This window comes from Anas platyrhynchos, chromosome 4, assembly GCF_047663525.1.
Source record: "Anas platyrhynchos isolate ZD024472 breed Pekin duck chromosome 4, IASCAAS_PekinDuck_T2T, whole genome shotgun sequence".
Taxonomy (NCBI): Eukaryota; Metazoa; Chordata; class Aves; order Anseriformes; family Anatidae; genus Anas; species Anas platyrhynchos.
In genome coordinates, this window is record NC_092590.1 from 60,919,322 (window position 1) to 60,945,813 (window position 26,492).

The 26,492-nt window shown below is 39.0% G+C and overlaps 1 protein-coding gene across 1 annotated transcript; it reads left to right on the top strand.

The window, feature by feature from the left end:
- The first annotated feature begins 61 nt into the window (after positions 1 to 61).
- SEPSECS (Sep (O-phosphoserine) tRNA:Sec (selenocysteine) tRNA synthase) lies at positions 62 to 25,255 on the top strand. Its single transcript, XM_027457303.3, has 11 exons — positions 62 to 315; positions 1,419 to 1,573; positions 3,794 to 3,912; positions 3,998 to 4,156; positions 5,043 to 5,196; positions 9,232 to 9,334; positions 10,896 to 11,025; positions 11,153 to 11,244; positions 19,846 to 19,939; positions 20,590 to 20,680; positions 22,362 to 25,255. The coding sequence occupies exons 1-11, from the start codon at positions 202 to 204 to the stop codon at positions 22,609 to 22,611; spliced, it is 1,461 nt and encodes a 486-aa protein (XP_027313104.3). The 5' UTR covers positions 62 to 201; the 3' UTR covers positions 22,612 to 25,255.
- The last annotated feature ends 1,237 nt before the right edge of the window (positions 25,256 to 26,492 follow it).

The window sequence follows — 26,492 nt, forward strand, 5'->3', positions numbered from 1 at the left end:
AGCAGCCCGCAGCAGCCCGACACCTTTCGGCAGCACCCGGAACGAGCCCGGCCTCCACCAGGGGAGGGCGGCAGAGCAGCCGGGCGGCGCATGCGGCTCCGCGGGGCGGGCAGCGGCCGGCGGTGCTGCGGGAGGCGGTGGTGGCGGGGACCCCGCTCCGCTCCGCTGTGCTGAGGGGGAGCCGGGCGTCGCCCCCCAGCCATGAACGCGGAGAACTTCGGCTCCAGCGAGCGCCTGGTGGCGGCGGCCTACGTGCGCCAGGGGGCGCAGGGCCGCCGCGGCCATGAGCTGCTCCTGCGGGCCCTGCTGGAGCAGGTAACCGCAGGGCCGCCTCCCCCGGCACGGCCCCGGCTCCCTCTGAGCCCGGGGGGCTCCGAAATGGGGCCGGGGTCGCGGGCAGGGAGTCCCCGGGAACGCCACGGGCCGGCCCGGGCCGCGCGGCGTGGGGGGCGGGAAGGCTGCCTCAGGGCTGCCTCAGGGCGCGCGGTGCTGAGGGGAGGTGGCAGGCAGCCAAATGGTTTCGAAATGCGTCGATAACAAAATTAAATCCCTCTCGTGAGGTGCCGGAGGGATGTGTTTCTTTGTCTCCAGAGCCACTACCGATGGTTTCTTTAAGCTCTCGAGCGTTTTCGTTAGTCACATCATCCACCATGACAGACTTTGCTTTCATACAACACCTTTAACTTAAAAAATATGCTCGAGTTAGCTCTGTTACCGAAAACAAAAACAAAACAACAACAACAACAACAAAACTTTGAGTTGCAATAGTAATGCTTTACGAGTTTGCAGTGCCTTCTGTGAGGGTCTTCTCTGTACTTCACTGAGGTGACTGCGGTGCTAACACCAAAAGGAGCACACACAACTACCTGGTTGCAGTCCTATACAAATTACTTTCAGAAAGTAGTTAAGTCTTGAAGTATTAGGGCAATATTAACAAAGGAAACTATGTGGATAGGAAGAAGAGTTACAACTGAAACTATGTTCCACTTATAATTAGTAATTTTGGTACTATTATCCCAATTATCTCATTTTCACCCAGTTTGCTCTGCTGAATTTCTGCAGAATTTATTAGGTTTTTGTGTGGAGAATATATCAAATAATCCATAGTCTGCTAGAGAGCAATCAGCACGTATGTGCTGCAGTGGTGGTATGCGTACCTTAAAGAGTACTTGATAGTGAAAAATACTCTGACTATTTTAGTATCAGGATATGCGAATGGTAATTGTGTTGAATACATGGAAAAATCATTATTTAACATTTCTCTGAATTCAAGTTTGTAACACTAGGTAACAGCAGAATCAAAACACAAACTACAGTTCAGCGCAGAAAAGAAGGGTAACATCAATCAACCAGATTATATAAAGATGTGCTTGTTCTTAATTTCCAAGTTTAGGAGTTATCTTTATTTTATTATTAAGGGAAAGTGTCCTGAAGATGGATGGGATGAAAGCACCATTGAACTGTTTCTTCATGAGCTTGCCATAATGGATAGCAATAACTTCCTGGGCAACTGCGGTGTGGGTGAGAGGGAAGGAAGAGTGGCGTCAGGACTTGTAGCCCGAAGGCATTACAGGTACACCTTATTGGCAGTTTGAATTATTCTGTTTTATTATTAATGTTTCCAAAGTGCTTATTTTAGTGTGAATTGTTATCTGAGAGCTAGATAGCATTTGAGAAAAACAGTATAATGCGATATTGACTTGATGCAACTTTCTGTATTAAATTTTCATTAATAACTCATTGGAAAGACTTGAATGTAACAAAAATCTTTTGTCAGGGTTGTGTCCTGTATGCTGAACTGGTAGAAGCCTGAGTTGTTGAATTGATTGAATGCAAGGAGAGATCTTCCTGCTTTAAAATAATTCATGCATTACTTGCCTTTTTAACGCTGTGCAGCTCTTCTTCTGTGTATTATTCAAAAGTACTGAATGTTGAAGTTCTAAAGTATTGAACGTTCCTAGTGAACAGCTATTTGTATTTTTAATGTTCATTAATATATTAATAATGTGATAAGTTGATATGCGCATAAAAACTCAGTCTATTTAAAATTTATATATGAAGTAAGCAGATTTATAAAGACTAGAAAAGCTGTTAATAGCTTGAGCCCTTCTTACACTTGAGAGGTGCTTTGGATGCTATAATTCTAGTGGCTCTGCATTAATATCTGAAGATAAACTTTTTTTTGCATGGTGTTCTGTGCTGAGTGTCTGCTGATTTTGTCCAGCGTGAATGAAACTCAGTGAAACTTCTTGGAATGTTTATCCTCGAAATATTAGCACAAAAGCATGTTAATGGCCAGAATTTTTGTGAGCTTTACCATATGGAATTTGAATTACTGAACCTTAATGGCTTTCTGAAGCCCTACCATGCCATGAAAAACTGATGGAGAAAACCCCTAATACATCAGTTTGGGGTTTTTGTTTTCTGTACTGCTGTCTAGTCTAAGACATGTCATGAAGGAGGTAGAGAGTCACACCAGTGGAGTATCTGCATAGCTGCTTTCTGAAGATGCTGGAGAAGGCAGGCCCAGCTTCTGGCCATAGAGAGCCTAGGCTGTCCTTAGCCATGGCATCGCACCTTCACCCGCGAGTGTAAGCAATAGCAAAGAAAGGTTTAGTGGCTTTCCTCCATGCTCCTTATTTCTGCGGTATGTTTTACCAGCTAACTTTGGCAGTGGTTAGAGGTGGCAGGAGATGGTTGTGAAGCTGTCTGTCCTTTCTGCTTAATGCATTCTAAGGGCCAGATGTAGAGGGCTCCTTAGAAAGAAGTAAATATGTGCAGAAAAGAAAACAAAGTGTGATAAAACCATTAAGAACATAGCAGCAGAAACTAAGGGAAGAAAATATTTTGATGAAGTGAGGATTGGGTGCAAGTTTCAAATGATTATCAAGCCACTGTTCGTTTCAAACTATAGCCTGAAGTGGGGAAAAAATACTAAGCTGTAAAACTGTGCTCCAAGAAGTTCTGAGTTTCATCCACTCATGAGACTGCATTTTACTTCATTCCCAAGACAAAAACAGAATTAAAGCCATAAATAAATGTGTACTGTTAGTAGCTTGCTTGAACGGCTGCATTTTAGCCATAGGTAAAGTTATTTCTGTCAGTTTAGGTTTATAAATGATTTGAGGATACTTCAATCCTGAAAGGTGCTAAATAATATCTAAGGTTTATAAGCATAGTTTATAAACATTATTTATAAATGTAGAATGCAGAGAGAGACAGTATTGTACAATAGATAAATTGAATAGTACAATGAGGTAGATGAATTGCAGGTATATGGGCAAAGAGATACACTAACTTGGATGTCTTTGAGGGCATTTTGTCATGGTACGTATTATTTCTTTGCCCTGTGAGGGTAAAGCATTTGTCAGGGGAGTATCCGTATAGTACCACCATGCCTATACTATGTTACACTATAGGCAACTGATTTTTTTTGCTTTGGATTTTTGTGTCTGGACGCATCAGTATTTATCATGCTAGCTCAACAGGCGTCAAGAAGTTGCTGGGGTATATTTAAAAGTAAACCTGCCAGATGCTAAAGGTTTTGCAATTTTGGGCCTTCTCCAAGTTTTTATTTGCATTCTGGAACATGGTTAGTCTACAGATCAAAACAAAAAAAAAGGACACTTTCATGCTAGTATATGTAGTTTGTTATAATGGAACTCAAAATAGCAGGTATTACATTGGATACATTTTCTGCAGTTGTTTATCAAACAGTTCTTTTCAGTCAGCAAGAGTTGCTGCTTTGCAACTTGAAAAATCTTGATCTGTGTTTTCCACCTTCTTTGTTTAGGTTGATCCATGGAATCGGAAGGTCAGGTGATATCTCTGCAGTCCAGCCTAAGGCTGCAGGGTCCAGCCTTTTGAACAAACTTACTAATTCAGTAGTTCTGGATATTATAAAGCTGGCTGGTAGGTGTAAATCTAAAAATATCTATGTGTATACATATCCTGTGTTCTTCGTGTTAATTTCTGACTTCTGTTTTTTTATGTGCAGGTGTCCAGACAGTGACCAACTGCTTTGTGGTTCCTATGGCAACTGGCATGAGTCTAACTCTGTGTTTTTTAACATTGCGGCACAAGAGACCAAAGGCAAAATACATTATTTGGCCACGTATAGACCAGAAGTCTTGCTTTAAATCAATGATAACTGCAGGTAATAGAGGGACAACTGATTACACAGTTGTGTTCTTCTAACAGATGTAAAACTTCATCTTTCAGAGTGATAGTGAATTCACTTGTTTGGAGTAAGATCCAGAAAAGGTCTAATGCATAGCAGTGCTAAGTGCTTTATTTCTATAAAATGTTGGAGTATGCTGAGGTAGGAAGATGCATAAAGTAGTCAATAGAGAGCACAATACTAAGGAAATTACCATTCATTCCTTAATTAGATGCCTAATTTGCTTTCCTGAGAATGCTGTAAGACTGAGGTTCATGGTTCACATCCCTCTCAGGTTTATGCAAAAAACAAATGTCCCTTAGGAAGCAGGATCAGAAGGTGACAAGCTAGACGTCTGACTTGCACGTTCTTTTATTTTGGAACATGGCAAGTGTTAGATGTCCCATTCATTTGTAATCTTGCAGTGTCAGTGCTCACTCAGAAAATGAGTTTGATGCCTTTCTTAGTTCAAACCTTATCTTTTCCAAAATGCAATTCCTTGTTTAGCAGATTATAAGCAAGCTAAGGATAGAAGTCTGTCCCTGTTCTGATTCTGTCTTCTCCTGCAGGCAGATTCGTGGGATCAAGGAAAGGGCAAGTAAGGGATACCATAATTTTCCAGCTCAGTGAGCTAGTGGTGGCATAGATTTTGGTTTTAGTTCCTAGGAAATGCTTATTTTCTGCATAAAAGATTCATTAGATAAAAATGACCAAAAAATTAGAAACAGGGCTTGGTTCTGTACTAATGTGTCTATGTTCTTAATCCAAAGCTAAAAGAATCTGTTAACAGGAGAAAGATTTTTTGGATTTATTCTAGAACCAAAACTCCATAATCAGTTGGAGAGTCAATGATACACATTCAGGTCTTGTTCCGTTTGGTTAGGTTTTGAGCCTGTGGTGATAGAGAATGTACTAGAAGGCGATGAGCTACGGACAGACATTGAGGCAGTGGAGGCTAAAATCAAGGCTCTCGGTGCTGAAAATATTCTTTGTGTGCATTCAACAACGTCTTGCTTTGCTCCGAGGGTACCTGATAGGTAAGTAGTCTTCATAAGAAGTGCTTTATTTGTTGTCATTGTGAAAAAACTGTGTGTTTTGGATCCCTGTCTTTCTTACATTGCCTAATTACTGCCAACAACTAGGGTAGATACTTTAATCCCCTTGGGTAAGGGTAATGGCAAGCTGTCAAACAATGTTCCACTTTCAGAAAAGTGTATGATGGAAGTAAGAGTAATACAGGTCTTCTTCTCTCACGTGACTGAGATCACTTCTGGTATAATGAATGTCGCTTTGGCAGTGATTTGCTTTGTAATTTCATAGAAGCAGTAGAAGTAGACTTGCATAGAAACATAGTCCAGAAAATATATTTCCACACCTAATGCCAATTTTTAATATTACTCTTGCCTGTTCTACTCTTCTGTAGCCAATGATGAATTTTCCTAGGCTATTAATTAAAAACTACAAAAAAAACCTACAGCCAACATTTAAACTCTTTGTTTGAGTTGCTCTTTTCTGTATTCTGCTGGTGTCCATAGCACTAATAAAGATATACTGGTACAAGAAAACTCTTGAAAATCTGTAGTGCAGATGTGCTTTAGGAGTGTAACATACGATTTGCCCTATTGTAACATATCTTGGTTTGAACATTTGCTGCCTGCTTGCTTGCTCCTGCTTCTTATGATTTCCAGCTGTTAAATCACCATTAAAAGAATCGCCACTTACAATACATTGCACTCCCTCCTGATGTTATATGTCCATGTGCATAACTTCTGTAGCTGTTATAAAAATGTGTAATTGAAGCACTAGCTGAAGCAGAGATGGACACTACAGTTATGGGATAGGAAAGTGAATATTTGAGTCGTTATTTTTATGTGTAGATTAGTTCTGAAATATTTGAAAAATCTCTCAATCTGAAAATGACTTGCTGGAGTAGGGTGTGGATAAAGTATTTGGTATATTGAATCATTTGACCAAATTAAGCATCACTGTTACTTGCAAAACCCACTTTCTCTTTTTGCTTATGAAAATAAGTATCAAGAAACAAATTTGCAAGCTTTTAAAATTGAACAGGTATATTTTTGTGGGCCTGCATGTACTACATGCAAGTACAAGATACTAACAGTTTGTTTTCTACGTGTTTTTAAATGTAGTGTCTCAGTTGCCTCACTTTAATTATTTTGTGCTTATAACAAAGTTGAGAAGACTTATGTTTAGTTTTCATCTGCAGTGCATTTGTTGTTGTTGTTAGTTATTGTGTTACCTGGAAAATTAGTTGAATTTTTGCAAGTTTAGAAAAGAAACATTATTGAGTTTGAAATATGGTGAGTAAAGGCATGTTTCCTTCTGATTTCCTACCTTTAAAAAAACACCACAGTATTTATCAGAGGTTTAACCTAGTTGCTATAAGGAAGTTAAAAACAAGTAATTCTGTCAGAATACCATGAGCATTGTTTGAAGTTGAGTTGCAAATTTATTGGCTAGCTTAAATCAGAGCTATCAAAATTGAATGCTCTATTTTATAGCTTGGGTAAATGAATCTTCTCCTTATCTGCCTTCTCTTTTTGACACGCGATTGTTTTGTTCTCTACAACTAAGAGATGAAATATGAGGTAGTGGCACTGTGTTATGATATACCACAGATACAGGAGGAAATGCACGCACTTTCTATTTAAAGGATACTGTCAGCTATGGAAGGCCATAACATCCATCTTCCTACAGGAAGGAAAATGCAGCATTTCTGGAGGGTAACATTTTATAAGTCTCTTTTTAAATAGTTTACATTTTTAAGGTTTTGTTTAGTTGTAGTGGTGTTTTATAATTGTTAGTGATTTAGGATTGTTAGTGATTTAGGATTGTTAGGTCAGGGAAGATGTTTGTGTCTATGTACCCATAGCTTTCTTTTGAAGTATTATTTAACTTTATTGGAATAATGCACTCCTGTATAAATCCCTTTCTTGGAGAGACATCAGTTCTCTGTCTACCTGCTGTTACTGTGAGTTGTTTCCAAAACTACTGTATTTGAAAGAGAACACAAGAAAAAAAGTGTCTTCTTGGTTAATTTTTGTACTTAGCAGAGCCCTCTCTGTATCTTATTACTTTCATTAGTATTAGAAGAAGGAGCAAAGCTTTTTTTTTTTTTTTTTTTTTTTTTTTAAATGAACTTTCACAAGCAGGAGAGGAAGAAGGAATAAATTGGAAAATATTTCTGTAAGTCCTGTTTGTGGCTTTTAGGAACTTGAGTAGTAGCCTAACTTAGATTAATGCTTTATTTTTCTGATATGACTAGCTGCTCTTAATGGTTCAGTTTAATCCTTGGAAGCAGACAAGTGGTGTGGTTAATTGTGTGCTTCCCATGCATAATCACATATCCTTTTCAAGCTATAGCCCTCTCATCCTGTATTGTAGCATGGATCTAATTATTCAGTAGAATAGTTGTAGGAAAAGTAAAGAGCCTTTTCTGTTTTCAGGATTTGTAGAATATAGCTTACTGCTTCTCTAAGGCTCAGCACCTTAAGAAAGGTGAGCACACAGCAGTAAACCCTCATGTTTCCAGTTTCGTGAAATCCTCTACCTGCACTTGAAAAGAAGCCTGTCAGAGGGGGAAGTACTCTGAGTCTCTTTGGAAGGCGAGGGATGAGTCTGATCCAGAAGAGCAGATCGGAAGGCAAAATCTTTGCCCTGTGTAGTGTTGTGTTTCCTGAAGTATCCTGTTAATGTTATGCAGTTCAGGATTCAGGGTGTTGATAAATGTGAAAAATTACTGGACTTGCAGCTCCTGCTGAATATCTTGACTGTAGAAAATGAATACGTACATGATACTACTGGTGTTACCTCGTCATACTTGTGATTTACATACTAGTGATTTCTTTAGAAATAAGACTGTAATGATGCTGTTTTCCTAAGGATTGAAGTTCAGAAAATGGAGCCGGAGGTTTGTGGCTGAGTTTGCATTACAAAACGATGCTGGGCAATGTAATAAAAATAGAATACAAAGGAATGTCACCTCTTGGAAAATGTTTTCCTACTCTGTCACATTTTATATGGGTGTCAGTAAATCACAGGAGGCTGTACAAAAGGAGATCTAGTCAAAAATACATTGAAGGCTTGGATTTTTCTGTTGTTTTTTAATATTACCTTTTATCATCACTTCAGATTATTGTATATTACCTTATTTTTTACATACAGTTTTTCTTTTTAGAAGATATTCAGAAGCTTGTAAAAAATCAAGGGATTAAAAAAAATGAAGCATTATGGGAGTGCCTTGAAAAGGTTACTAAGCATATGTGTGTTTACAAAGCTGAAGTCCCGTAATGGAAATGACCTCTGCATCCACATAAATCCTAGTTTCACTGAGAAATCGATCCAAGCTGAACTCAATGTAATTTGGGGAATTTCTAAAGGCAAATGAAAATTTTCTCCTTATTTCTGAGTAGACAATTGAACAAAATTTTAATGTGTAGATCTCCACATTCAGACATTTTAAGGCTATCCATTTAAAGCTATCATTTTAAGGCTATTCATTCCTTTGAAGAATGTCCTTTCTGTTGATCAGCTTAGCTGATTTAGTTTAGAATACTAGCTCTTTGAAGGGAAAAAAACAAAACAAAACACAACAACAAAACCGGAAACATGTCAAGACTTCCTCTTTTATGATGTTCTCAGTTCTCAATTCCCAAGACATCCTGAAACTTCCATCAGGCCATTTTCAGGTTAAATATTAAAAGAAAAGGAAAAATGCGTAAATAGCTAAAGTTCTGTTACTTATCATTAAAGTAACATGAAAAAGATGTTAATATCTGAAACAAAGTGATTTGGGATCTGTTTACTGTGTGCTAAACAAAATTTTCAGTGAAGCATGAAAAATCTCAGCTTGGGTCAACAGTTTGTAGTACATGTAAAAGCTAACAGGTTCTTCTTAACCTTTGCTGCTTAAGGTGACAACTACTACCATGAGGCACTAATCAAAAAAGTTCTTCTCATCTCTTGTAGACCTTTCAGTCTTCTAAAGGTCTGATTGATGGCATGAATTACAGTTATCAGTATTTCTCTAAATTACAATTTTATACTCACAGGCTGGAGGAGCTGGCTGTGATTTGTGCTAACTATGACATTCCCCATATTGTCAACAATGCCTACGGAGTTCAGTCTTCAAAATGTATGCATCTCATCAAGCAGGTAGGAACTGTGTATTTCAAATATTTTTTTTTAAATAAAAAAGAGAAAATCTCTAATTAGAGACAATGCTAGCAAATTTTGTCATGTTTCACAGCTCTAAGACTAATCCTTTGCATGCCTGATAGTTGAACAGTTTTCTGAGAACAAGGAGCAGAGGGACATAGCACTTAAAACAATACTTGTTATTTCTATTATGTGCTTCTAATTTAATAAAGGTGTATGTTATGGTGGAATTATGTCCTTATTAATCTTTCCTAAAATATTTCATAAATTTACTGACATAACTAACTGTAAAATAATGGGTCATACTTGAGTGTGGATTAAACCTTCAATAGAACGTGTTACAGATTTCCAATTTCTTTCAACTTTTCAATTTTCAGAAAAAAAATTAATATATAGTACGTTAATATGTATCTACTTGCATATTATTTAATATGTATATATGTTCCTGAATATGCTTTTCAGGTTCTGTTATGATGCATAATTCTTAATTGTGCGGTTCGGTTATACTAAATTAATCAAACTGAAGTCGCACAGCAGAATCTACCTTTTTTAATTTCTATTTTTATTTTTTACCTTTAAAAATGTCTGTTTGGTTAGGTATAAGGACATTTTGTTTTCCAGGAAGAGGGGGAATCTACTGTGTGGAAGTTAATCTGGGTATTAATTTTGCAAGCAGCATTGTATAGAATCAATAGAATCTCCTGAGTTAGAAGGGACCCACAAAGATAATGGAGTCCAACTCCTGGCTTCCACACAGGACCACCCAAAAACCAGACCATGTGTCTGAGAGTGTTGTCCAAACACTTCTTGAACTCTTTGTAGCCCTCCTTTGGTCACTCTCCAATGGTTTTATGACCTTCTTATACTGTGGTGCCCCACGGCTAGCAATGTTGTGCCTGATGCACCCCAGGGTATGGTTGGCCCTTTTGGCTGCCAGGCACACTGCTGGCTCATATGCAACTTTCCATCAGCCAGAACCCACAGATGCATTTCCATGGGAGAGCATCACAGTCCTCTTGTTTTTATGTAGATATATATATATAAAAATCTATCTTGATACTTTGATATACTTATATATCTCAAAAAATGTTTATTTTCTCACGAAGCATTAACATGTAGCCCTTTACTATCAGAACCTTTGAGACTTTTTGATTTGTACATTTTTAACTGCATAATTTCCATTAAATTGCAAGGATTTTTTGGTAGTTACTGAATGAGCTACATTTTATAGACTTGCCAATACATTTATTAATACATTTACTGAATGAGCTACATTTTATAGACTTGCCATTACATTTTATAGACTAAACCAATATTTCAAATTGCAGCAAAATGAGAATTTTAAAGGCACTATGTAAGCAGACAATGAATAATGATAAGCAACACTAAGAAAAGGTAATATTGCAATTTTTAACTGTTCATTACAAATACAGTATCAGAGAGTTTTAGGAATTGCATTTGTTTCAGTTACATTGCTAAATTGTGTTTAATAATGATGCTATCACAAGTCTCTTCTAATGTATGCTGTGCATTTTTTTTGTTGTTCCTTTTGACAAAGGGTGCTCGAGTAGGCAGAATAGATGCTTTTGTTCAGAGCTTGGACAAAAATTTTATGGTTCCAGTAGGTGGTGCTATCATTGCTGGCTTCGATGCGTCCTTCATTCAGGAGATCAGCAAAATGTATCCAGGTAAGTAGTTCACAGATTGATTTCATCCATACAAAATAACTGTAGAAAACTTGATTATCAGCTGTCTTTCACTACATTTTTTTCTTTTGTAAATTTAATCTGGATAATGGGTTTTTGTTTTTCCCAGGAAGAGCTTCTGCATCTCCTTCTTTAGATGTCCTTATTACACTTCTGTCTCTAGGTTCCAGTGGCTACAAACAGTTACTGAAAGAGAGAAAGGTAAGCTTTCTGGAAATCAGCATTTTCTTGAAGTCATCTGTTAAAAGTCTTGTTGCGAAACTGCTTTGCATAGTAAATACTGTTTCTCTATAGAAAGCTGTTGAATTTCTTTGGAGCTCGCAGTTCTTAATCTGGAAAGGCAATACAATATAATTACTTCATGGCCAAATGGTGTTAATGAATAAGCTTGCTTTCCTTGTTGTATTCCAAACCAGAGAGTTAAACTGAGGTCCTGTACTATCTATCTTGTGCAGTGTTCATATTTGTTGTTATAGAGTATGACTAATACAGTAGGATTTTGCCCAGTAGAATCTGAGAAGTGCTGCAGTGTTATAATCACAGTGCTTCCAGGACCAAACCAAGAGACTGGACACACAGAGCTAACCCAGGGGTTTCTGCTCATCTTCATTTGGCCATATCATGGTTTTGTGCTATGGTAGTGTTTAATTAAATTCTTTTGTACAGCATTCTCTAGTGAATCACAACTTCTAATAAGTTATAAATACTGTGCATGGCCACAAAATGATTAAAAGACTGTAATTTAAGGCATTTATCTAGATACAGAGCTAGGTTTCTTCTGTGCCTCTCCCAGACTGTGTGTTTTAAGTTGGATATAACTGCATTGCACAGATATTGCTGTGGTCTAAAGTTGGAACCTGTACATATCGAGTTGTCCTTAATTCTGGACGTATTAAAGGCCTGATGTTGCTATCTGTATGCATTAACGTAGAGAAATATTTTTGTAGAGGGTTTTAGACAAGGAAATGCTGTGGATTACATACTGTAAGTTAATAGTTTTAAATCATGCATGATGTGCTCTGTTGTTTTATTTATGAAATAAGTTCCAATTATTTCCTGCTGACAGCTTGCTCTTGCCTCTGATATCAGAGCAGAGCAGTAGTGCTAGATGCTATGACTTTTTTTCTAGCTCCTTGTACAGGCATGCAAATACTCTGTACTGGAATTGATATCCCTAGGAATAGCTAGAATATAGAAAAAAAAACAAACAAAAAAAGGACAGCTTAGTTGACTTAGGCTATGGAGTGATTTGTACCACCAAATCGAAAACACGGCTTGTGAAACACTGAAAGCAGTCACATTTTTGCCACTGCTGGAATACAGTTTCTAACGTTGTTTTACTCTGGACTGCTGTGCCTATTGCAATGTATGATTTGTGTCTTCATTAAAAGCAAATTTTATATTTCACTCCTTTTACTCCCACCTCCAAAAGAGTTTCAAGTGAATTTATCTTGTCTTCTGCAATACTGGTTTTGATGTTTAGGTTTACACAGTCAGCAGATAACATAATGGGCAATATAAATATTGTTCAAGTCATAAATAATAATTCTTTCATAAGTAAATTGTCCTAATGAATAGGTGTATATTTTAAATTATATTGTTTCCTTGAAAGTAGGATTCTAAAGTGAATAAAGCATTACATTTTTACAACTTCAGGTCTTTTTTATATCAACTGTGAGTATACTCTATAAACATAGCCTTATATATGGCATAAATATGTTTCTTTTATTGGATTTGCTGTAGGAATAGAAACCTTTTTTGCTTAAATGTGTTTGTTCCTGAATTGTAAAAATGTAATAGTGATAGTTTATTGCCTGTGCTCTGTGAAGGCAGAGGCAGAGCTATTAGGCTCTCAGCAGGAACTATTTATAGCTTGACATTGAGTACTCCTTTCTATATCGGTGCAGTTACACCTACTCACACAAAGTCAGCTATAAAAAACTTCCAATATTTCTTTTTCTTTCTCTTTTTATACTTATTCATGAGTGTTATTTCAAGTTATTTGAGCTCAAGCCAGAGAGACCAGAATATTACTGAGAAGAGATTAATTTCATACAACCAAGGGAAAAGAACAATCATAGAATCTCCTGAGTTAGAAGGGACCCACAAAGATCCTGGGGTCCCACTCCTGGCTCCACACAGGACCACCCGAAAATCAGTCCACATGTCTGAGAGCATGGTCCAAATGCTTCTTGAGCTCTGGCAGCTCGGTGCTGTGACCACTGCCCTGGGGAGCCTGTCCCAGTGCCTGACCCCCCTCTGGGTGCAGAATCTTTCCCTAACCCCCAGCCTGACCCTCCCCTGTCCCAGCTCCATGCCGTTCCCTTGGGTCCTGTCGCTGTCCCCAGAGCAGAGCTCAGCGCCTGCCCCTCTGCTCCCCTCGTGAGGGAGCTGCAGGCCGCCATGAGGCCTCCCCTCAGCCTGCTCTGCTCTGGGCTGGACAAACCAAGGGACCTCAGCTGCTCCTCATACACCTTGCCCTCTAGGCCCGTCACCATCTTTGTAGCCCTCCCCTGGACACTCTTCAATGGTTTTATGTTCTTCTTATACTGTGGTGCCCCAAACTGCACACAGTGCTTGAGGTGAGGCCACAGCAGTGCAGAGCAGAGCAGGACAATCCCTTCCCTCAACCCTACCAGTGCTGTGCTTGATGCACCCCAGAGTACTGCTGGCCCTTCTGGCTGCCAGAGCACACTGCTGGCTCACATTATGTCCACCTAATTTAGTATAATCTGCAAACTTTGTTAGTGTGCATTTGAGTCCTGCATCCAGATCATTTGCAAAAGCACTGAACCGAACTGGCCCTAAAACTGAGCCATGGGGGACCCCAGTGGGGACTGGCCTCCAGCCTGTTTAATATAATCCTTTGAGCTCGACCCATCATCCAGCTGTTCACACACTGTATTTTGTGCTTCTCTAGCTGTGTGCTGGGCATTTTGTCCAGAAGGACACTGTGACAAGAAGTGCTGAAAGTTTTACTGAAACCCCAAAAGATCACATCTACTGGCTTCCCTTGGACAACTAGATGGATAACCTTGTCATAGGAGGCAATGAAGTTAGTTAAACAGGACTTTCCTCTTGGGAACCTTTGTTGGCTATGACCAATGACTGTGGTGTCTTTCAAGTGTTTTTCAGTAACTCCCATGATAGTTTTCTCCATAATTTTACCAGGCACTGAAGTGAGACTGACAGGCCTGTAATTGCAAGGGTCTTCTTTCTTGCCCTTCCTGAAAATTGGAACAACATTTGCCAGCTTCCAGTCTCTCCAGATTCCTAAGACCATTGAAAAATAATTGAGAGAGGTCTTGTGATAACATCAGGCAGCTCTCTCAGTACCCTGGGATGACTCCTCTCAGGCCCTACAGACTTGGAGCATTCAGCTGGAGCAGCAAATCCTGAACAAGTTCAGAGTCGGCTGGCAATTTATTGTTCCCCCAGTTACGGTATCCCCAACTCAGGGCTTGGGGGGCCCCAAGATCCATCATCGGTGTTAGAGGCAAAGGCCTTAAACATCTCTGCTTTATCCGTGTTGCTGTTTGTGGCCATCCCCGTCACACAATGGGCCGATGTTACCTCTGGTCCTCCTTTTGCTGTTAACATACTTTAAAAAGCCCTTTTTGTTGTCCCCACAGTACTGGCCAGCTTCAGCTCTAGTTGAGCTTTGGCCACACAGATTTTCATTTACAGTGGTGAATGACATCTCTGTAGTCCTCTCATGTTGCTTGACCTTGTTTCCAGTGGTCATACGCTTTCCTTTTCTGTCTAAGCTCTAGAAGAAGATTCCTGCTCTGCCAACCTGGCCTTCTGCTCTACTTCCTTGACTCCTGACGCCTTGGAACTGCCTGTCCCTGCACTCTTAAGAGAGGGCTCTTCAAAAGTGATCAGCACTGATGGACCCCAATACCTTAAAAAGCATATTCCCAGGAGTCCTTCATAACCAGATCTCTGAGCAGCCTGAAGTTTGCTCTTCCCATATCAAGGGTCAGAATTTTGCAGGCAGTTTTTCTCGTATTCTTAAAGATTTTAAACTTGACTGCGTCATTGCCACTATGGCCAAGACAGCCACCAATTGCCACTTCAGCCACGAAACCCTCTCTGTTTACAAACAGCAAATTTAGGAGGGCAGCTTTCCTGGAGCCCCAGCATATCCAGCTCATCTTGGAGCAGACTGAAGGGCCTTGCTGGCACCCAGCCCCTCAAACATTTGCATGCCATCCCATGCCAGCCTGATTTTACTCCTTTCCCCCTTCAAAGATTTGAAGTTTAAAGCTCCTTCAATCAGCCCTGCAAACTCTTGAGACAAAATCCTTTTCCTACTTTGAGAAAGGTGCATCCTGACAGGTCTGGTGTCATGTAGATCATCCCATGACCAAAAACATCCAAAATTCTGCCAGTGACATCAGCCTCGGGGCCAGATATGTACCTAGCATGGTATTTTCTGACAGGCTAGCATTCATGGAGTCTGAGATTCTCCAAGAGTATTAAATTGTATGTTTGGAAATGAGGGAATAAAATGGTGTAGTGAATCAGAGGACAGGAGAGCAAGGGAGTAACACATACATGCTGTCCAGCTATCAGGGTAAATGTGTCCATTTATGACAGTGTAATAAGGAATGTGCTCCGCAGTCATATTTAGCCTTGATGTTGCTTGAGAAAGGATGGAAAAAAGTTAACCAGCAGTCATTTTTTCTTGCTTGTATGAGATTCTCAGTATGTTTTTTAATATATCTACGTAGTGTATAGAGGAGTGGTTTTCTGATTCCCGTCAGGGATTCTAGGTCCTTTTGTAGTGCAGACAATAACAACAGATCCATAGTCAAATCTGTTAATGTTGTTGCTTAACTCACGCTATTAGGTAAAGGTTATGCTGATGAATTGACTGCTTTGATTTGCTCAGTGCCAGTCACGTTGTGCCCCGTATTCTGTATTGCCAGATCTCTTAAAACTCTGTCTGCATGTGTGTGTTTGTGTGAGCCAGGCTGCACGTAGCAGGTAGAGGGGCTGCACTGGGTGATACCACGGGCAGAGGGCTTCCTGGTGGAGAGCAAGGGACCTCCATTCTGTAACAGGCTTAGTACCTTTTAACTGTTCTCCATTGTGTAGGTAACCGATGCATTTAATCCAATTAACTAATCAGTGTACCACTCTTACTTAATTCTGATCGTCTTAAACGTATTTCTGTGTTACTTGGGTTGTGATGGAGCTTTTTATATCTGTGTTCATCTGTCTGTATACTTTCTAGAGTGATTAACTGGAGCTGTTCTTACATTCTTATGGAGTGTGCATCTAAAATATTTAAAACCACACCGAGTGGGAGGAATTTGTTTGATTTTTACAATTCGGTAAAATACTGGTTTTACATTTTGTGTTTTATCATTGATGTAAGAAAACATGGTTTGTTCTGATAGGAATAAATTATTTGTACTGTTCAGTAGGAGTTTACATTGCTGCTCTACTTAAGATTGAATTTAAGAGAAAAGATTTAATGCTGCATATTAAAAATGTAAAACTTCAAATATTCTTGCAAGAACAAAGATATTCATTACTTTTTTTTTTTTTTTTTTTTTTTTTTGCCTAGTCAGTTTGCTGCACAGTAGTTTGTCAAACCTGTGGGAGTATTGTTGGGTTTTCATTGTGAAATATATAGAACTTTATTCAGGTTGTGGTCTAGGTGTCCAGCCACTTGTCTCCTAGTCTGTGCTTATGACCAGCGTTATTCTGTCCCAGGTGCGGAGCCCAGCATTTACCTTTGATGAATTTCAAGCTGTTAATGGTCATCTGTTGCTTTTGTGATACAAAGATCTCAAAGTTCTGTAATTGGTTTTGTAATTTTTAAAGTTTCCACTATTTTGTGAATTCAGAACAAAATTATTTTTTCTCTTGAAATGCAAGAGAACCTATAAATGAGACTGTAGTATATGTAGGTGTTGCACAATTACACATACAGTTTCTGTTGTGATTTTGGTTGCATTTCAAGAAAAGAAGCCTTCAAAAGGGGCTTTATGGGGCTGCTACTAACAGGCCTCCATGCTCAGCATTGCAGCCCCTTTTTGTATGGGGGAAGTGCTGTGGCACAAGGGGGAATGGTTTTAAAGGGGGCTGGAACCAGGTAGTCTTAAAGGTCCCAACCCAAACCATTCTGTGGTTCCATGATGTGAGAGTCAGTCTGTATGTAGTGCAAAAAGGTGGTAAAGTTTTAAGTTTTTAAGGGGAAAGAGAATTAAATAACAAAACATAATTGATATTTAGTGCTTGGGTTGCTCAGTGCAACTTCAGCATAATAGTTAGCTTCACTGGAGAAAACTTGAATGTCTACCGCAGAAATTCAATTATGTAAGAGCTCATTTGGGTATAATTGCTTAGGGTGCTTATAAATTTTCCACATAATAGAAATATTTTGTAATAGGGGTTGGTTATAGATTTGACCTCACAAAATATTTCATTTTTCTTTTTTTTGGAGAGGCCATTAATCTATTTTACAGCAAACCGTTTAACTTCTGAAACTATAAAATATCAGGAGGTTGTAAAAATAAGAAGTTTTGAATTTTTGTTCAGATAGCTTCAGTCAAACTGATAAAAACGCACATTTGGATATTTTTTTTCCTATCTTAGCATTTTTACTGGTTCTGCTAAATTCCTGTGTATGTGAAGGCTGATCTAGTAACATAGGTACTCAATGTAATTTAGTACGGTGGGTTTATAACAACTTGAAGTCCTTTTATTAATAAATGTCCTGTAAGAGATGCTATGGAGAATTCCCTAGGTATGGGAAAGACAAATGAATTGCTTGGGGATTTCTTCCTCTTCCAGAATAGGCTTTTCTCTGTACTATATTCATCGATAATATCTCCATAGTAGGCGCAATTAATGTATAGTTCTGTAAAACTCTGCTTCAGTTGTAGAAATAAATAGCCAGCAGAGGGAGCACAAATTAGTTTATGAGTTGGATTCCAAAAAAATCCTGATATAATGGCTAAACATATTAATGATGCTCATTGTGGAAAGCAAATAACAAGTGAGCAATGTGTTTATATTCGGTGAGGGACTAAGAGGAATGGAAAAGTGTTGGAATGTTTGAGTAAATGTTTTTCAGCTTCTGCGAATGAACTGTAAATAAGCTTTGAATTAAAGCCACAAAATCATTTGATTTCAAAATACCTCTAAAAATGTCAGTGGAATGATTCTTCACAGATTTCAAGCTCTGGAATGCCATAGATGTCTCCTACAGTTTTCTGTTGTTGTTCAAAGTATTGCATAAGCTTTATGGTCTGGTTGATAGTGAATCTGCAGCCTAATTCATTTAGACAGTAACACAGTACTCTTTCTCCCTGGCAGAATTCATTCCATGGTATTAGGAAGCACAAGTCAGGAGCGGCGTTCATTTGATCACTCATGAAGTGAGACTGGTTTCACTGCAGTGGCTTACGAAAAACATCTGTAATCTTCTAACTTAGCTACTACAAAACTCACAAGGTTTCGTAAGACCTGTGGGAGGTTCTGTTCAAGAGCATAATTTTTGATCACAAGCTATAATTTGTACCTGTCAGAGTGTGCAGGTCAGAACAGGACACTGGTCTGCAAACAGAAGAGACAACTCTATTTAAAGAATGAAAAATCACTTGTCAGGTCCAGATATTGATGTGGATGCTGAAACAGGCAGTCACATTGAAGCAGATGAGAGGCAGAGTCCTTTTGGCCAGAAAGAGGAGAAATCTAATGTGTAGTCTTTTAAACACTACCCAGTATCTGCATGTTTCTGATATTATTTATGAGAAACAAAGCATTAAAAAGAGCAGAAGAGAAGCCAAATACAATAAGAGTGGTGTTAATTCTTACTGTGTCGTGTTTTGAGCTGATATGTGAGGGGGAAGATAATAAACTGAGGAAGATCGTGAGCAGTTATTGTAGATTATTATAGAAATAAAACAGGGAAGAAGGAAGAGAAGCATACTTTAATGTGCAGTGTGACTTGTATCTTAGCCAAAACATTTATGAATCTCACTTTTATGATACTTTCACAATAAGGGTGGAATCCAAGTAAGTGATATCAGGAATTCAGATATTTCCATTTTTTTTTAGTAGGCTTGAAGAGGAGGGGTTGATGCCAGGATACACAATAGAGCTGAGTATTCAGGAGAATATATGTTGTAAGAAACAAAATACATTCAACCGTGTAGTCACAGTCTTCTTCTTGAAAGACTGTATTGCTTTTCTCATGCAGAAAGTCTATGAACCTTTGGGAGTCATGATTGCATAATAAGTAGTAACACAATGTGCTGGTTTTAGTCTGGGATGTGTTAATAGAAGGAACAGAAGGAATAGAATAGGAAGGAATAGAAGGAATGTAAGGAACAGTTTCTCACAATGTGGCTGTCTGTGATGGTAACAGATCATTCTCTGGCTCGTGGGGCCAGGGTGAGGGGAAGTTCCTGCAGGAGTGGGGAAAGGTCAACTCCTTCAACAGGATACTAGTGTGGGGGAGGACCTGCTGTATAGCAGTCATCTCTTCAAGATTTTACTTCCCTAGGCTTCAGTTCCACAGTGAGAATGGCTGACATCCCAAACACGTATATTAGTCCAGATAGAGGGCTTTCCATCATCTTGAGGGGAAGAGCAGGGTTAAGAAAATGGAGCTTTTCATTTATAAAAGGATTTCAGAGATACATCTGGACAACTTCTTTGGTGCTCATAAAAAGGATGTAATGAAGATTTACTAGTTTTGTGAAATAGGTACTATTTTCTGTTTGATAGCTAATAACAAAAGTATTGCATCTTTTTTTTGTTTTTTTTTTTTTTCCCCAGGAGATGTTTTCCTATCTTTCAAGTGGGCTGAAGAAGTTGGCAGATACCCACAATGAGAGACTGTTAGACACACCACATAATCCCATATCCTTAGGTAACTCTTGTTTTTTATATTTCAAAAGAAATTCTAATATCCTGTGCATTCGTAATGCTGTTTCATATACATTTCCTATACATTAGTCATTGTTCACTACACTCCATTAAATTGTTCTTAAGCCAGGATGAAACCATTGAACCCAATAAGGTAACCACCTATAAAAGCAGAGTAGTAAAGCAGTGACTCAGGCCCTTTACTTTTTACAAAACTGCTCCTGTCCAACGTACTCATTTATTGTAATCAAGGCAGGCAGAAGATGTTAGCGTGTTGTAAGACTTTATAAATAAGTAGATTTTAAAATAAATTAGGGTGTAATTACTTCTCACTTCATTTTACAGTGCTATGAAACAAATTATGGAATTCCTACTCAAGATATTTGTTCTAACCAAAAATTCTGCTGAACGTCAAAGTAATGTTCCCCCTGTGCAGAATCTCTGCCTTACGTATAGTCCAACCAAAGAAGTAATCCATGACAGCTTGTGGGAAAACAAAATGGCAAAACATAATCGTATTTATTCTTTCTTGGTATCTAAACACAAATACTTGGCCAGACTTTTATTGTTGGAAGACACCTTATCCCCTGCAGTTCTCTTTTTGGAAAAAGATTACCTTTGTAGTAGTATTAATCTGATTTTTTGTTGCCTCAGCCATGTCACTGAAGAATCTAGATGAAAATAACGATGTAGCCGTTACCCAGCTTGGATCTATGCTGTTCACAAGACAAGTTTCTGGAGCAAGGTGAGGATGCTATGAACTTGAAAATTTGGAGTTGTGTTAGGATTTCATAAAATATATAGTATAATACTTGTTTTGTGCCAGTTGCCTCATGATTACAGATTTCTGTGTGGCAATTACGGTTCCAAGAGTAATACACCCTTTTTCCTCAGTGTTATCTACTAATAACGTGTGTACCTGCCTGAGTTAGCAATGAGGCCTTCTTTGTTAGCTTTGGTAGACTAAATAGATAATCTATCCCCATTTAATTCAGTGTCATTATTCCCTAGAACCCCTTGGTTTCATTTAGTTTCCAGCTGTTGTCTGATCTTACAGTTAAGTTGTAAGCTGCTTAAGGAAGATCTTTGTTTTGTTTATTGCAGCACAAATACGGTTGTGCTGGACGTCAGGGGAATAAGCTTTTAATACCCTGCATAGCTTTTTGTCATATGGAAGAAAATCCCGCTTTCCAGAACTAACTGTGTTAAAAAAAAACAACTTCAACTCGAGCCGGTCTGAGCTGAATTTATTCTTATTGACACTGGTATGTGGAAATGTGAGCCAAATCATTTTTAATGATTTTGGTTTAAACATGTTAAAAGAAGAGAATGGTTTAGAATTTGTTTTGGCAGAATTCTTTAATCTGAATACTACTGCTGCCATGCTAGCTTCTGCTGTAGACTTAATGTCATTTTCTGTAGCAGAGTTGATTGTTTCCACATCAGAAGGTATGCTTCATTAGCTTGGATTATTCCACTTCCTGCACAGATGAATGACAGTAAATCTATATGTACTGTAGTTAGAGGCTCTTTTTAATTTGCCTGTCCTAACCTTGGCTTGTCCTGAAATTTCTGTCATCTTTGGCTGGAATGATTCAAGAAGTTCCGTATTGGAAAAGTTAAAGCTCTCCAGTCCTTTGTGTGATACAAAGGCTCACATTTTTCCTTTTCTTGTATAAGCAAGTGATTCTTTTGCAGTAAATGCACAGTTAGACCTGGCATTTTGACAGACTTTAAATGTTAGGCTCCTGGTGCATGGCAGTGGTAATAATAGCAACTTCCTGCTTTGTTAGCACACAGGCTTTTGCATAAGCTGTGGTTTGAGTATTTCAGTACAGTAAGGATCTGCTAATCCTGGTGGAGTTTGTCTGAATGCAGTTTCCTAAATGGATTGCAGGGAATGTAATAAATTCTGACCGATTGATTGGTGTTAACTGCTTGGGTAGGCTTTAACTAGAGCCATAAGGTGAGTTTGACATGGAAGGGTGTAGATTAAGGTCTTGGTTTGTCAGGGAATGGGTGTGTGCTGAGAAATAGAGTTTAATAGGTGGGGGTTCTTCATATGAGGAAGAGGTAAAAGCAGTGGTGAAAAGTATCCGCTGTGAGGGGGAAATGTGATTCTGAGATGTCTTTCACCCCATGCTGGGGAACTCAAAATACCAGTAGTGAAGATCTTAGTGATTAAATTGGAGAGGGGAAGGGACATCCACAGACTTGACCTAATGTAGGATCTGCTACCACTGTCACTCATAGCAATGCTTGAGCACTAACTTGGAGAATGCCTGTTCGAAGCCTGCTTACAGGCATTTATTTAGAGTTAGGAGGTACTGCTCTGTATATGAACTTGTATGAATATGTTCATTGTAGAGAATCACATCAAAATATTCAAGGCATCTTTAACTGAATCACAATTTTGTTTGTTTCAGGGTTGTTCCTTGTGGGACTGTACAGACAGTGAATAACTACACTTTTAAAGGCTTTATGTCACATTCAAATGACTATCCCTGTGCTTACCTCAATGCTGCATCAGCAATTGGAATTAAAAAGCAAGACGTAGACGTATTCCTAAAAAGACTGGACAAGTGTTTGAAGACTTGTAGAAAAGAGGGAAACAAAGAAAAAAGTGTGAATGAAATATGTGATTCTAATACAGGCACAGAACAACTTGCAAACTAGAAGATACAGACGCAGTAACACAGGAAGATACATTTTTGTTTGAAGTATGGGGTTTGTATTGCATCGTGAAGCTGCAGTGCAGAAAATTTATTCTTAAAAAAACAAATAACAGCAACAAAACTTGGGTGAAATTCAGGCTCAGAGGAAACAGATGATATTCTCCTATTCTCCCTTCCTAGAAAGTCAGACATAAGCTCTTTGCACCACACAAGTATACTTAATATCTGCCAAAGTAAAGCTCTGCATTCATAAAAGTCTTGACCTGGCCTGTCAGCCTGTGGGTGACTGTTGGGACTGGTCGCAGAATGCTTATTCATGTGTTCTTCGTTAACGAGATTTTCTGTAGCAATGACTTGAATTCCCATCTAGGTGTATAACCAACAAGCAACGTTTCACTGCTCTCAACGTGTCTTGCTTTTCCTCAGCTTACTTGCCACTTTTGCTTTCAAAGATTTATATAAAAGCATTGGGATAGCCCTTACTAGATACAGTGTTGAAACTCAGTGAAGAAATTACAGGGTTGGACTAGTAGTCTTTTTAGATGTTCTCGTGTCTCATGAACTGCCTAGAACAAAGCAGCCATCTGTGGCAAAGGAGAACCTAGGATACCTCATATCCTGCCAATACTCAGCTCTTGAGAACATTTTCATAGTTCAGCAACCCAATGGAATGCTGAGGAAGAGCAGCTGTAAAAGCACGGGTCTGTGGAGCAGAGTGGGAAAAACATTTTTATTCATTTCATCGCTTCTTTGATGGTTACTCTTGAATAGGGGCACTCAGGTCAGAGATCCATTGAAAAGGAGGAAAGCTTTGTGGGATGAATGCAGCAGTTTCAAGAGGCAGCGAGACCTGAGGGTGTTTTGGCATTTTTAGTCCATTGTTTTTTAAATTTATAGGCATCCACTTCGGAACTGTCTCCTGCTATTGGCACTCGCGCTTCTGTGGCTGTGTGCAGTTACTGATTTGAATTCATAAAAGAAACAATAGATCCAGGGTCTGTTCCTGGAACAAAGGTTCCCTATCACCGGAGTGACAGTGCTGTAGGTTGCAAAATTTTTAGCTAATTATTCTTAAATACAATTACTACATTGTATGTAGGTTTTTATGTCATTTGCTGTTCAGAGTGAGCTGAACATTCAAAGACATTTTTCTTTGTCCGTAACGTAGTAATACTTGGGACACCACGATTAATGAGTTCTAAATGTCAGGAAATTTTCTAGTTACTTTGTTTGGTGGGATCTGAGCCGTATTCTTCAGAGCCCTCTGGAAATTGCCTTATCAAAACAGTGCTTTTGAAAGGACCGTCCCTCCAGCGTGCTCAAACGGATTGGTACCAGAGGTGAAGTTCATATGTGGAAGTTAATAGACTGCTAATCATCCTGAAGGTGCTTTCACTTGCGAAGCTCATTGTATCTTTAGTTTAAATTGAACCTGCTCCCACATTGTTATTGCTACAGTTACACTTCAGATTGATTAAAGCTTGTGGAAGGGATGACTCCCTGGACTACGGGCACAGTTGTTATTTGCTGTACAAGCACATCTTAGGAGAGAGGTAATATAACTTGGCCACTCAGTCCTTGTGGCTGTAAGGAGATGTAAATTTTTTTTCTCTGTTTTGGTTTTGTTTTGAGATGATGCTATACCTCAGTTTTTCCACTCAGTAAAGCTCTCCCACAGGCTTGAGGGACAAAACTCTGTAGCTCACTCTGCCCTCTGTATTCAGAGCATTGGAGCAGAGAGTGAAAACCGCGGGGCCTTGGTGATACCTTTCTTCCTGGTTTTGGATATTGCTGTTTCCTGCCTGAATGAGCGTAAGTTACTGATTCAGATGACTAGTCACAAAATGTGAATATTGGAACTACTGTTAGGAGAGTTCAGGGGGGCTGCATGGTAGCATTTGACGAGTAATATCCTGAAATTGGAAAAAAAAAACACCCAACAGCAGTTGCCTTTTCTGAGAGGAAAAAACCTCTACTCTACCTTGTATGTTCTTGTAATAAATTGTCTACTTCAAATAATTTACTCGCTTCTACTCTGAATTAAACTGCTTTCTCAGGTAGTGTTTCTCCTGTCTTCAAAATGCTTCCCACTTGAAAACAAAGATAAAAAAAATTCAACAAAACTGTCCGAACAGATATCCAGGGAAAGAATTAACTGTTTTGTTCTGATTTTGTGCTTTTAAATCTGTTTTTAATTGAAAAACATTTTAACGTGACATGTTTAGTTACAAATTGTGTGTCTGTGTGTCATTAAAGCTATTCACAAATCTTAATCATTCCTCCAATTAAAGTCAGGGAGTTTAAAATATTTTGAGAAACACGCCCACCATGAGGTATAAACTCTTGAACTAAATATTTCTAGTCTGTTACTTTGGTAAGTTGTACCAGTTCACGGTTGTGTTTGCCTGTTTTGTCCCCTGAGATGTGGTAAGTTGTAATTAATGCTAAATTTATATAGACAGAAGCATTATATAATGTCATGGTAATTATATTGAAATGTTAAGGAATTCAAGTGGCAATATACCTTAAAAGAAATGGAGAAGAAATGGTTATTTACAGCATACTTGAAACAGATAGTATTTTTCAATTATTCTCTATTCACCAATGTCTATAATACAGTAATAAAATAATACTGGAACATGCAACTATTAGCAGAGTTTTCATTTTCTTTGTGTAATAGATAGGGGGGGATTCCATGGCTATGGTAGGTCTCACCCACTAGAAGTAGTACTGTTGAAAGATGATAATAACATGGACATAACTTTGCCAAAAACCAAATATACTGGCAATATTTGCCATCCGTGAAGTTCTTTCTAAGGTTGTAAAATGAAGTTAGAAGCTCCTTAACTCAAAAAATGAATGGTGCAACTGTTTTCCTGCCCTCTATATAGGCACATGACACTAAAGGCTTTCACAGACCTCAAAAATCTGCTAGAGCCAACCTGTAATCTGCAGCATCCGTGTTACTAATGAGACGTTTAGGAAAGCTTCGTGGGCTTCAGATACCACTTGGGGTTCATTTAGCAAGAATCCTTAGTAGGAACACCACGAACATGCTATTTCTGTAGCTACCTGTCCCTGTCTTGTTATGGGTCACAGCACGTGGTTACCAGCGGTGAAAACAGAAAGGGCAAGCACTTGAAATATTCAGGAAGAACTTAGGGCTCAGAAGTTGAGGCGGTTACTGCTCTTGCTACCTAGTTGGTTGCTCTGCCAAAAGTTACTGCCTCGTAGCAGGGCTAGCAAAGCAATCCGCCTGCTTGGCATCTGCCGCAAGTCATACGCTGTATTAACAACTGCCGAAACAGGAGTGTTGGAGTGAGTGTTGCAGGTACGAGAAACGGTGCCTGTGGAGCCAGCATGGTCCCTGTTCTGCAGAAAACACGGTCTGCACATACCTGAAGATCATAACCTTTGGCAGCGGGGCAGGGTGCGTGGGTAGGCAACAACCCCTCAGGTTGCTGCAGTCTGAACCACTGAAGCGCCTTATGCCCCCTCAGACGCCTGTAGTTGTTCCGTGAGATGCTTTTCTTTCCCTCTGATGCTACCTCTTATGCTGTCTGAATCTATATAGGTGGAAGAAATGAAGGAGCAGATGGACTAGCCTTATAAAAATAGCGCTGGGGTAATATAGTGCAAGCAAACTGACACTGAATGATCCATCCCACAGACGCGCTCCGAGTTTACTTTTGTAGTAACTGAGCTAATGAACAAAACTAAGGATTATTTGAGCAATAATATCGCCTATTCACGCTTTGTTCCTAACGATTGCCGAAGATACAAAGCAAATAAAAGCTACCAGATGCAGCAAATTCTCCTGAGCCTAAGAAAGCAAAATTGTAATGTTGCAAATGTAAATGCTGGCATTGCAGCTTAATACAC

Excerpts from the sequence above, each read along its gene's own strand:
- SEPSECS (XM_027457303.3), top strand. The coding sequence starts at position 202 with ATGAACGCGGAGAACTTCGGCTCCAGCGAGCGCCTGGTGGCGGCGGCC. Across the intron at positions 9,335-10,895 it reads GTATGCATCTCATCAAGCAG|GGTGCTCGAGTAGGCAGAAT; the intron begins GTAGGAACTGTG and ends CTTTTGACAAAG. Across the intron at positions 20,681-22,361 it reads AGACAAGTTTCTGGAGCAAG|GGTTGTTCCTTGTGGGACTG; the intron begins GTGAGGATGCTA and ends TGTTTGTTTCAG.